Source organism: Platalea leucorodia, assembly GCF_965183815.1.
Source record: "Platalea leucorodia genome assembly, chromosome: 10".
Classification (NCBI taxonomy): domain Eukaryota; kingdom Metazoa; phylum Chordata; class Aves; order Pelecaniformes; family Threskiornithidae; genus Platalea; species Platalea leucorodia.
In genome coordinates this window covers 22,951,086-22,963,857 of record NC_138832.1, presented here as the reverse complement: position 1 = coordinate 22,963,857, position 12,772 = coordinate 22,951,086, and the positions used below count along the sequence as shown (strand labels likewise).

At 43.8% G+C, this 12,772-nt stretch overlaps 1 protein-coding gene across 5 annotated transcripts in view; it reads left to right on the top strand.

The window, feature by feature from the left end:
- The window catches only part of LOC309595841 (pre-mRNA 3'-end-processing factor FIP1-like), a 29,585-nt gene that overhangs the window by 3,765 nt on the left and 13,048 nt on the right, over nt 1-12,772 (top strand). For 3 of the 5 annotated variants that reach the window (XM_082323248.1, XM_082323250.1, XM_082323252.1), the window contains 7 exons: nt 1,849-1,954; nt 3,140-3,246; nt 4,315-4,373; nt 5,445-5,555; nt 8,172-8,302; nt 9,080-9,204; nt 11,253-11,358. In XM_082323248.1, the coding sequence (XP_082179374.1) occupies nt 1,849-1,954; nt 3,140-3,246; nt 4,315-4,373; nt 5,445-5,555; nt 8,172-8,302; nt 9,080-9,204; nt 11,253-11,358 (745 nt within the window). The remainder of the gene's footprint in view (nt 1-1,848; nt 1,955-3,139; nt 3,247-4,314; nt 4,374-5,444; nt 5,556-8,171; nt 8,303-9,079; nt 9,205-11,252; nt 11,359-12,772) is intronic. The other 2 variants (XM_082323251.1, XM_082323249.1) reach the window with 1 other exon arrangement.

The following is a 12,772-nucleotide window of genomic DNA, read 5'->3' as shown; positions in this document are numbered from 1 at the left end:
AAAATGAGTCTTTGTTTGCTACGTTGTCGACGGCTGCAGCTCCAGGGATACGTTGCTGGCTTGTCTAGAGTATTTGTCTCTACCCATGAAGCAGAAATCAGCGTAGTGCGGGATGCAGTACCCGTTAACATTCCTTAGCCTAAAGGATGCATTAAATACCAGCAGTCTGTGCAGGATGCTCTTATGTCAGCAACGCACAGGGCTGCGTTGGCATTCTGGGGTAATTAAAGAGCTGCGACATTTTTTTTTTGCATGCAGATGATGGCTGTGGACCTGTCAGATTGTTCATTCCTGGGAAGCAAACAGGTTAGGGAAAGACCGTTACTTAGCAAATGTTTATTTGAACTCCGATTCATAAATTTTAATGCACACCCACAGATACTTCATGTGACTTGAAGCTGAAGGTAATACTTGTCACTCTTCCTTAATTCAGTCATCTCGGATGCTTGAGAAAATTCTGGGGTTGAGGTCGATGTTACGAGTTGCTTGGATTTGGCAAACAAAATGCAGAAGGTTTTGGAGCCATCTGTGAGATTTTCTCCAGTGGTACATCTTTTGGTCCTTTTGTAATAGCCTCCGTTTGCAACTTTGAAATACTTTGAGAGGCTGATTTTCCCTTAGGCATCTTGGCTACTTTTTATAACTTAAAGTGTCTTCAGCTGTCACCTCAGGAACTTGGCGAAATTGGGACCTGCGCTTCCTTGGTCAGCTGCTGAATCTGCATCCCTTCTTTTTGATCTTGGCTTGAGGGTTGAATTTCTTTGTATATGGGGCTTTTCTAACATGAGAGCTTCAGTAACTGCTCAAATTGTTTGTTTGTTCTTTTTTTATGCTCAGTAACTGCTTTCTGAGTTGCATTAGTACAATCTTTTGGCTTACTTGTGTGGTGTCTCCTCTCCTGCCGCCTCTGAAATGGCTTTAATCTGGCCAGTGTTTGGATTCTGTTAGGTGTTACGTGTGTTTCTTTTTGAAGATAATCTTGTGTATGTTTATTATCCAACATGGGGTTTTAAATTAATAGCAATGTCTCCACAAAGTACTGGTGGAGAATTGGGTTGCCTGGGCCTGGGCTATTCTGATTGTCTCTTTTGAAAAGCCAGACTTATTTTGAAGTTCTACTAGGTTTTACCTATGACATTAGAGAAAAATGATCTCTCTTTGTATTTTTGTTTTGTAACACTTAGAATACTCTTTTCTAGCATGCGTATACCAATTTGACTTTCTTGCTTGGCTAATGCAATAAACAATATTTGTACGAACTCTTTAATTGGAGGTAAATCTGAACCTGACCATTGTTGCATTAGCGCTAATTTGTAATGAATGAGAAGATTGGGTGGGTAATTATCTGTCTTTTCTTCTTTGAATTTTAACTACTTATTAATGTAAGCCATTTGTAGAAACACTAAAATCACTTTTTCCTTAATTTCTATGGGACAGATGCCCTTGCTGCTTACTAAATATATGTATAATTATTAGCGTCCTTAAGGACAAGGTGAAGTTTTGCTTATTATGGTCTTATTCCTACCAGTTGTGATTGTGCTGAACCAAAGCTGAAAGCCATTATAGCTGCCGCTTCTATCTTAGCTGTTGAGTGGTGCTTGGCTAGGCAGCCCTGCTGTCCGTCAGGCGCTCTTCGGAAGCTCTGAACTGATTCTTTCCAACAACAGCAAAGCCAAGCAAGGATGTTTCATTTTTTGTCGTATAGTTGAGCTAACCGCCAGCAGAATAAACACGCTACATGAATAAAGCCATTATACGAAAGTCACCTGGACGAATGCTTTAGCAATGTTTCTAGGTGAACCTCTAGATTGGGCTTGTCCACTTTCTTTTATCTGTCACATTTACTAGACATGCAGAATCTTCTCATCCTTTGCAAGATGCTCCTCAGGAGAACCGGCCTGTCAGCAACGAAGACCGAGAGATGTCGCAACATGTACGTGTTCCACTGCAAACGGTAGACATCGCTATTTTGTGCTTCTCGATACTCATGGATAAAAAGATGTAAGCGTAAAGATGCTGGTACTGCCTGATACGTTACATTTGTGCTGTAGGAGTGTACTGATGGTCAATGCCCAATGCTGACTACAGCAACAGGCTTCTCTTCTCAGCCTGCCTTGTGGCAGGAAAAGCAGAACACGATGTTACCTCCGGCTCAATATTTCGTATGACTTCTCCAGGGTCAGTAAAATATGGGAAGCGCAGGGATAGAAAGCCCAAAGGGCTGGGAATCAGTTTTGATTCAGGCTCAGACCTCTTAGCATGCAATCTAGTGGCTCACTGGTGAAGAAGTAGGAGGAGGCTTGCTTCTCCACCCCCTCTGCCTCTAGTCTTTTTGATGGGTTTATTTTCTGCCGCTGTGGTATGTCAAGAGGGCTCACGCAGAGTTCTGACAAACCCGTGTGTCATGGGAAAGGAGGGAGGGTTAGGAACACCTTCCTCATACCCTTTTGTAGTGGTGAGCTGTTAATTCAGCTCATGCATCTTGCAAAACTGCGCTGCTGGATATCTGGAAGACTTCCTTTGCCTTTGTGCCCCAGCAGTGGTGCTGCACGGGAGTCAAATTGGCAGCCGTGAAGTTCTTATGTAAAGTTAAGTGACTTGGGGACTGGTTGTGCTAAATAAGCCAAGCCGAGCTCCTCAGCAGCTTCCTACCGCAAAAGTTGCAGCGAGAATATTTGCTCCAAGGTTCTCGGGTGAAGCCTGCTGAATGTATTTTGGTGATTTTTATTTGTGATGGTATACTTTCGCCACGGACCCATGAAGAAGATGTGTCAGAAAAGCCCTAGCTCTTTCAAAAAGAGCTGTGGAACATGATGAAATTCTTAGAACCAAGCTAAACCTTCCCCACCTTCAGAAATCTTACCCCGATTCTCATGTAGGGTCACTTCTTCAAAGGACACAGCAGTTTCTTTGTGGGCACCTGTCCATTTATGTTGAAGGCTGGTTACCTCCATGGTTTTTGCCTCCAGACACAGCTTTGTATTGCCTTGGGGTGCAGTAGAAAGTTATGTCTTTATAGCAGAATCATTCTTTCTAGTAGTCCTTTATCGTACAAGCTTTGTAAGATTTGGCTTGCTGTCCTAGGGAATTTATCAGTTTTATGTATTAATGAGCTCCTGTGTGCTTTTATTGTTGCTAGGCCCTCCCAAGTGGTGAAGATGATGAAGACGACAGCGATAGCGACAGTGATGATGACGACGTGAAAGTTACTATTGGCAACATTAAAACGGGAGCACCGTCGTACATGTATGTATTGCTGAGTATGGTGTCCATTTTTGATCTGAGGCAGCTCTAGCGCATTGATTGGGATTGAAAGTGGGGATGAGAGCTGATCTGTCCGCTGGGAGACATGGGAGTGACGGCTAGAACACCGGAATGGGATTAGAGGCTGATGGGCAGCTCTGTCCTGCAATTGCTTGTTGGAGAACCCATCTATAAAATAGGATGGGTCAGCTGTTGGAGAGTTAACCAAATAATACTGTGCTTCATCAGGCAAAATCAAAGGCGGGAAGTTACATTTAACTCATCGTCTGTGAAAACTTCAAGAACCAAAATCTGTATTGATAAGAATTTGCGTAAGCTGTGAATTTACTAATTTTCAGCTGTCTTGATTTTTCATGATTCAGAAATGGTGAGGCTGGATTTGTGAACCAGGAGATTATGTCACTGCCTTAAAATTCTACCTAATTTGCATTGAATAAAAATAGTAAGACAGCATTTTTGCTTGCTGCTAGCAGCCTTCCTCTTAAGGAAATGACTTGTGTGTGCTTTGCAGCATATTGTAACTTTTCCACTTTATGGACGACTTCCTTCTCTTGTGGTAGAGGTGGTTTCAGTCTGATGGATTACTCTGAATAGCAATGCTCCATCCGCTAGCAGCTCACTAGGTTTCGCAGATATCCTTTTCGAAATCTGCTTCTTCTACCTGTCTCTCCTCATTCTGTGATCTACGTGCAGCTATGATTTCCATGTTGTTCAGTTCCGTTTAAATACTAAGTACGTTCCTGGGCAGAATGGTAACTACCGCTCTTTGAAATAACCCTGCCCTTCATGCTCAAGACAATCCTCTTGTGTGCTGTTGTCGGTCAGTAAGTATGTGTGCTGTGTTTCTGCAGGGTTAGAGAAACTTCGGTGGCAAACGAATCTCACTTTTAAGGTGTTGAGACATAGTACTAAAAATCATAGAGAGGCATGAATAAACCCGAGCGAACTAAGCGTCTTCTGAAGGATGTCAGGGCTTGAACATATTTTGCATGGATATCTTCAACCAAGTAATTTGTTCAAATACCAACGTAGTGATTCTTTTCCATATAGGGGAACTCCTATGAATCTAAACTTAAAAACGGGTAGAGGCTATGGAGCATCTGCTTCAGGTATTGCTGTTATTTTTCTCCTTCACCTTTTGCAATATTTCACTTACCTGGCACTGACAGCTGGAGCAGCTGCAAATCTTGGTCTCTGTTTGGAAGGATTAATTAAAATTAGCGCATCTTATTTAAACTAGGAATAGTAAGTGGGCTTCCTAAAGATAAGCGCTCCTCGGACAGTCTGAGGGTTCAGGGTGCAATGGAATGATTTAATTACCCATCACTGAACAAGCTGATTAGAAATCTATTTAAACTAGGGGAAAAAATACATTGATTATTACTTTTATAGTAAAAAACGAGAATATTTCTAAACTATATTGTTGCACTGGGGCCACACGTTCTGAATTGCCTGGAGAAGAACTTGAACTCTGTGGTCAGTATACTGAGCTACTTGCAGCGTAAGACACTAAAAGAAACAAACTCTGGCCTTGAGTATCAGCTACGCATATTTCTGCAGATGAAATTTTCCCCACCATCCAGTTTAGTTTATTTTATGGTGTGTATTGAGGCTTGGATTCTGTCCTTCCTCATATGTGAGGCTGTCCTTTCATGGGCTTCATGTACTTCCTTCCATTAATTTCTTTATGCAAATGACTTATCTTCTGATTGAGAAAATAAGAACAAATTCCCCTTGAAGATTCTGTACCCGACAGATTTTTGCTGCCTCCAGTTAGTACACAGTCCACTTAAGACCAATCCTGAAAAAGTCTCTTGTTATGAGAAAATGTGTGTATCTTGGGAGGGAAAAAGAAATATTTTGCCTGGGGAGAAAAATAATTTTTCATTTGGGGTAAATTTCATGCATGCTCTAATAATTTACTCCGTTTGTCTGTAGCACCGATCTGGGTTGGATTTGCTTCTCTGCTGTTCAACTGCAAGTGCTGTATAGCCTGGCTGTTTATTTATAGAGTGGCTGAAGTAATTTTTATTAAAAAGTTGATTGTGGTTACCTACGTGCTGTAAAGCCAGCAAGGAATTCACAGCAGCGCTTTATTTTTGACTGGAGCAATTTGCTCAGCAAATTAGCAGATTAAAGGCATTGCATTAAAAGTAGTAACGGTTTCTCTCTCCCCAAAGCCAAGTTGCAGCCCAAAGGTATTGACTTGGATGCCGCAGGGAATATAAATGGATTGCCTGTTATAGAAGTGGATTTAGATTCATTTGAAGACAAACCGTGGAGGAAACCAGGTGGGGCCTCACAGTTTCTTGTGGTAAATATTTTCTGCAGTTTTAGTTGTCTCTCTTTAATTTCACATGTAATTTCTCTCCATTTATTGCTGCCGGGGAACAGGGAAGTCAGAACAATGCGTATTGCTCAGCCTCTGATGCCTGTCTAGACAATCAGTGACATTTACTGATTGATCAAGCCATGCTTCTACCTAAAATTGGGTTGCGTTTATTAATTTAACTTCCCTAAAGGGAACAACTATTTTTTTTTTTACGTTCTATTTCATTAATTCCCTAGTTCCAGAAAGTATTGCACTGATACCAATACGGTAATGTTTGTTGGCCTTGAAGTCAGTTGAGTAGGATCACGATTTGGCTGTTGATGATGCGTGGTTTCCTCTTCGCACGCAGCAGCTTGCTTATTCTGTCTCACCGCGGCCAAGCTCGGAGTCGTCCCCAGGCGCCCTTCTCGTCTGGGCCCGGGGGACGTCTGCACTTCTGCAGGAAAGCACCCCTCGCAGAGGGCAGCGATGGTGGGAATCGCCACATGAGCACATCTCCTGATAGGAAAGCCATCTTGTTGTGTTGAATTCTCCTGCTGCAAACAATTGAATAAAAGGAAGGAAAGCACTGCTCTGACAAGAAAAGCTAGGATTTTTCTTTTAGAAAAGCCGCATTGCCTAATTCTTTGCTAGATTCTGCCCCTAGGTGCGTAACTGCGACTGAGCAGTCCCCACGTATTTCTTCTGGGCAATATTATCTAAACTGTGTCCAGACAAATAGTACTTTGCACAGCAGGTTTTAATATGTACATGGGCTCTTTTGTCTTCCTGATTAGTATTAGGGAGATTTCTACTCGGAAGCGACTCTTGCATGACAGCTGTAGGATGCTGCAAATATATTTCTGTTTTTCATCTGAATTTGATACAAAAGTAAATGAAGGAACCAGAGATCCACATTTTTGCTGTGCTACTCTAATAAAACATACTATGATGAAATGTTAACTGAAGCAAAAAATCCACTTGCATCTTCTCAGAAATAATTCTTCTCCCTGCCAGCCCCTGTACTTTTATTTATCTTTCAGAAATATTGCTATGCTAAGTAAGTAGTGCTTTTACAAGGTTGTCTGTGGTGTGGTTTTGGTATCTCTTGCCTACCTGAAATGAAGGGCACCAGAGTACCTGACAGCGCTAATAACTACATCAATGTGTCATGGCATCAGACCAGCACTAAAGCGCTCTGTGATGAATAGCAGCTGGTACAGACATAATAGAAAACGTAGCCTTTCCTCTGCAGGGGATTTCCCATCAACTGTGAAGTGAGAAAGAGGGGGCTAGGAAGAAAATAAGCTAGAAGGAAAACAATGAAGTGAAGTTCAGAGATAAAGCATGGAAATCCCTGTGGTGGTGCTGACATCCCTGGACCGAAATGAAGCCAGCTAGCCTTAAAACAGTGTTGAAGTACGAATAGAGGGAAGATGTCTGCAGAGGTGTGGGCTGTAAGTTTATTTTAGATGGCAAGTAGCTTCTTACTCAACAGCCTTTCAGGTTTTTATCCTTTACGGTTAATTGTTCAGCAAGTTGGTATCTCTTTAAGGGAGGGAGAGGAAGAAGAAATATAGTGTGGAAGAACTGATAAAGGGCTGAAATACAGGCTGATAAAATAGATATGCAAGTGTCACGTTGCTGAGTCTGTTGGTGAAATTTGCATATTTGGGTGGTACAACAGGAAGAGCGGCCTACCTAGAAGATAAACTTAAACCTTGCTGTACAGATCCTGGCTCAGCATGGTCACAGTGTTTTGCTTAGCCCTTACGTATCAGCTCCTCGGTTTAGAACTGCCCTGTCGAGGGACCCCTTTGCGAGGGGGATGTTTGAGGGACACCTGAGCAGGGCTAGGAGATGCTTTGTAATGCTTCCCGTTGCGAGGCGTGCCGTACAGAGCTAGCTGCAGCTATGTTTGTCCCTCTGCATCTACGTTTTCTTGGCAACCAGTTTGTGGTCACCTCTCCTACTCAGAAGTGCTGATGCTGAATTGGCACGTTTCACAGAAGACTGTCAAAGTAAGATAACAATCGTGGAAGGCTATGGTTAGGATCATGACTGAACTGTAATTACTTGTGTAGTCCGAGACATATCGATAAAAAACTTCCACTTTAGCTCTGCTTCACGATATGGGCGAGTCCCAGAATCTCTTCTCGAAGCAGCAAAGGCAGCGATGGTCAGGAGCAGAACGCGTTGGCTTTGCTCCGCCACGAAAACGGTTCTGTGGCACCATCCCATTTTGGTGGTGGTAGCTGGAACCGTCATTTCTGTGCTCGCCCCGGCACTCAGCTCATTTGGACAATTGCAACAAACCAGTCTGAAAAAATCCAGTTGGTGAATAAGTGGTTGCAAGCATCTCTTTTAATAGCGTGCTGTAGTCTGTGTCCCAAATGGTCCCACTGCGCTTCAGGCTGTCGTCGCCCTCCCATCTTCACTGTGGCACGCAGCAGCCCTCTGACAGAATGAAATGGAGAGTAAGCTGAGCTCTCTAGAAGATTTTTGTTTTCTTAACTATTCATTTAAGCAGTTAAAGGACAATTTGAGAATGCAGGTCTGCTAGAATCCCTATGTTAACTTCTGCTCCCTTTGTCAGGTGCTGATCTTTCTGATTACTTTAATTATGGATTCAATGAAGAAACATGGAAAGCTTATTGTGAAAAGCAGCGACGGCTTCAGCTGGGACTGGATCCTGCTCCTCCCATCAGCACTGAGAATAAGATCACGGTAGGTGACACGTTACTCCTGCATGTGGCTACAATAAAACTGGAACTTGTTTTTGTAATCACGAGAGGAGAGTGTAAGAGCAGAAGATGCCTTAATGCCTAACTGTTCTGTGTTCCTTTCAGTGATGAGAAATACAAAAATGTATCTTTAAAGATTAAATCTCTCTGCTAAAAATCTTTCCTCTATGGCGTGAACGGTTCAGCTGCCTGGCAGGTTTGAACCACTACATTAGCAAGACTTGAGTGACTTTCCAGTTGACTTTGAGGCTGCCCAGCTTTAGGGGTGTCTGGTTGGAAGATCCCGTGGATGTGAGAGGTGTAGAGAGGGGAGCTGGGCATCCATGGCTGTTTTGCTTGTTGCTGTTGACTGTCGTGGTTGTGTGGCTGCCTTTTGTCTTTGGAGACTGCTTTGGCCACCAGCCTTTGCAGAAGTCCATCAGGTGGCCAACAGCTGTTCATCAGAACTTCAGCCAAAGAGTCAATACAGCAGGTATCACCATTTCCAGCTTTGGCTTGAGGACTACATGAAAAATGATGTGAGATTATTAAACATTTGGACTTCTAATGGGAGACAGTGGATGGCAGGCTGAGGCTGGAACAGGCAACGAGTTTACAGAAATGTCTGCCGCCTTGACTGAAGAACAGGTTGCTTGTTTGCAAGCGCCCTGTGATTGTTCCTCAAGGGAGCCCTTTTCCTTTGCAGAGGGTTAATCTCTGATGCTACGTTCAGTTGAAAGTAAGGGCGTTAAACCTGTGTGTTACATATTGCTCTCCGTAGGTTCAGCAAGGAAGAACAGGAAATGCTGAAAAAGAAGTGGAAAACAACATCATCAAAACAGAATTCAAAACAGACTTCTTGGCTCTGGTGGGAGGACGCATGAAGGCTGGGCCTCCTCCTAACAGGTAAGAGGTGATGCAGACACAAAGCCTGGGTGTGCTGTGTTCTTCATAGGGGTAGCTGGGATCTCCCTGGGCCATATCTGAATCTTCTCAAGCCTGAAACAAGAAGCTTTTAAACTTTACAGGAAGCTGCTGTGGTCACTCATGAACTGTTGTCTTCAGCAGTGCTCTCCTGAGGGCTGTGCAACCCCGACCCCCCCATTTACCTCTCCTTGGTGATGTCCTCAGTAGAGAGCTGTACAGGGAGGGAAACCTCCATCCCAGCTGAAGGGATGCATCTCTGGGAGTAGAAAAAACAAGGCAAATACCTCGGCTTTGAGGGCTTACGTTGCTGGCTCCTTGTGCTTACTGGGCTTGTTCTTACTCCCACGATGTTAATCTTTGCCTCCTGAAGTGGTTTACGTGTTTGGCAGCTGATAAGAGGAGCTATTGGTTTCTGAACCTGTATGCTACGCTGCTTGGTGCATGCTAATTAGTTATTTTCTCCAGTGAGCGAGAGGAACCAGAAGGCTGGACAAAGCAAAACAATTGAGTCATTTTGATTGGCAGCCTCTGCTGGGAAAACCACTTTGACCTTATGAGGTTGATGGGGTTTTTATCAAAAGCTTCAGAAAAACAAAGCTATGAAGAAGAGCCAGAGCTTTGGCATCTGGGTGTTTCTGTTGTTTTATTCACATCGCGTCTTTCGCACACCTGTCTTGCAGAAATCAGTCCTGCATTCCAACTTTCCACTTTGTCTGAGAGAGAACCAACTACACGCTTCAAGTATGAGCTTTAAAGCTCTGCTTTGTTTGCATTTAAGCACTTGGCTGGCATTTCTGTCCCCCTTCTAGTGTCATCAGATCAGTCAGGTTTGTTTCCAGCTGTTAGGCACGTCTCCTGAGACGTTGGAAGATCTACACCACTGCAAAATAAGCGGATGCTATTGTAACTATACCGCATTTTTGTCCATTTTAACTTGCAGTCTGGTTTTGCAAGTACTGACACACGAGATTCTGTTCCTGCAGCAGAGCTTTTGGTCAGGACCAGACTGAGTATCTTCATACACCACAGCAGCATCAAAACCATGGGTTTAGCAATGAGTTGGGTTTGGTTTTTTTTACTTAAAGCGAGCAGATTTCAGTTATCTCACCCACTAGCCAGCATTTTGTCTAAATTTCGTACTGAGATAGAAAATTCTGCTGTTTAACTTGGAAAAGTGCTGAGGTTTTCCTGTCCTAACTGCAGGAAAACACGTCTAAGGCCATACTTCCACAAATCAATTGTTGCATGAATTTAGGATGAGGGATTCTGAAATTTCAGTTGCGGGGGCTTCTCTCTCTCACAAACCTTTACCCGTGGTGACCTTACAACGGGCTCCTCTCAAAATGTTCTCCTCCTAAGCACGACCTGGGTATGGAGATAAAAGAACGTGGACAGTTGTAGGTTCTGTGGCTGATTTCCACCAGTGCATAGACAGCACTGTTTCTTGGCTATGTGAATATGTTTTTGTTCAAGGATCTAGCCTTGATTTCACTGAAGGCAGTGGCAAAACTTTTGACTTCACTAGAAACAGAGCAGACCCCAGGGAGGTGGACTAGAAAGTGTCTGAGAATCTGATTTGTAAATAATTTCAGTGGCGTCAGCAACACTTGGAAGGTTGGACAGAAAGCAGGAAAAATCTGGGCTGATAACGTTAAAGGCTTCTCCTGATAAATATTCTCCACTTTCTCTGAGCCTGATCTGGGAGTGATTATTCAAATCTGGAGAGCGAGTAAAGGATTTCAGCTCTGAACCAGAGCGTGCAGCCTGTGTTATTACACCCGTATGCGGTGATTCTTTGGATCGTGTTTCTGGGTGTTCAGAGAGGCCTAACTCACCCCTCCATGCAGAGCTCAAATTGCTCAGAAGTGAAAAAGGAATTCTCGTTCGCCTCTTGTCCAGTTTGAGTGCTGCCTCTAGCCACTTTTCCCTGGTAGAAAAGAAGGTAGGGGAGAAATCTGTCTAATAGTGGGGAAAAGCGCTCCTTCTAATGCCTTTGAACCTAAAAAGATGCATCTGCTTTGTACCAGGAAGCTGGGTGGGACAATTGATGTGATCGGTGGCCAGGCAGGCACAATTAGGAGAGTAGAAGGAAGACGACGGGATAAGCACGCCTCTGAGGAAAACCCAATTCAGGTAAATGTTTTGCACCATCTTGACAATTTTCTGAATTTATTGCGCTTCTAGTGAGCCCTGAGCAAATGTCTGTGCGTTCCTGACCGCCCGTGTCACTGTTTGTGCCCACAAAGCAGTAGGTAGTATCAGCCCTGTCGAGGTGTATGCACGTATCGTTCCCTTCTGCAGGTTGAATTAACTTCTGTGTTAAAAGATTTATCTTGCTAGGAGCTAGGGATCGTCCTTTAAAGACTCGCCTTCCCACCTGAGTGGTAAGGCCCAAGTTCCTTCTCTCATCAGCTCTCCCAAAGTGTTCCTCGGGGTGCGTAGCTGGGAGGCTCGTACGTGGATTATCCCCTTCCCCTCCGCTGTCAGGTTGGAATCTCCACTTCTGCGGTGGAGGACTTCTACTTGCACTTGTGTTTCTTTTTACTTTGAAGTCACATTTAGTCTAAGCATCATTAGATGACTTAGGGTGGGCCTGTGTTACTGGATCTTGTCCGTTACAAGAAATAAAAGCCTGGGGTAAAACTGGACTCAGTTCTGCTCTTGCACGTCCAGTGTATGACCATAATGTTCTGGTTGGCTTCTGGGTAGGAAGGAGCTGTGTGTAGGGTTTGAGGACCATCTGTGGAGAACTCTTCTCTTAACCACCTTCCTCCTGCCAACCACTCCTAACTCCGTAAAAAAAAAACCAAACAAACAAAAAAAAACAAATACAGAACCTTCCCTTGTCCAGACGCAATTCCCGGTTTTGTTTTTACATGTGTTTTTGTGTCTGTTTATTTTTTTTTTTTAGTGGTCAGTTTTCCAAATTTTGCCAACAATGGCCCAAAAAAGTTTGCCTAAGAGAAAGAATTTGCCGGGAAATGGTGGTTGTTCCTCCCACTTACACGCGCTGATACCTGTATTTCCAGGTCATTCTGGTATCTCTGCGTATTGATCATTCCTTCAGCAGTAGTGGGTATGTGACCTGCTTTTGTCAGACAGATGGGAACCCAGTCTTCCTGTGACCTACGGGAGCACGATCTAGAGCAGAATTTGGCCTCTTGCTGCCCTCAGGAAAGATAAATCGAGTTTAAAAAAAAAAAAAAAAAAGAAAAGGACTACTGTGTCATCCTCAAATATGGCAGCTTTTAATCTGAAACCTGTATTGGTGGCAGTTCCTGTGAACAAAAGGTGTTCGTAGCACTGAAATGTCACATGTCTTGCACGGTTGTGTATGCAGCTGGAATCTAGTCTCGCTGCTGTTCTGCGTAAGAGAAGATCCCTTGCTAAGCATATTGATTGCTTTGACCAAGCAGCCTTCCTCCCCAAAAGATGTCATCCCCTGGGTACAGCATAGCCTGGTCTCTCCAGGTATCGCAGCGCTGCCTGTTTTGGTGATACGCTCCCTTTATGCCAGCACAGCGACGTCCTCGCTGCAGGAGCAAAG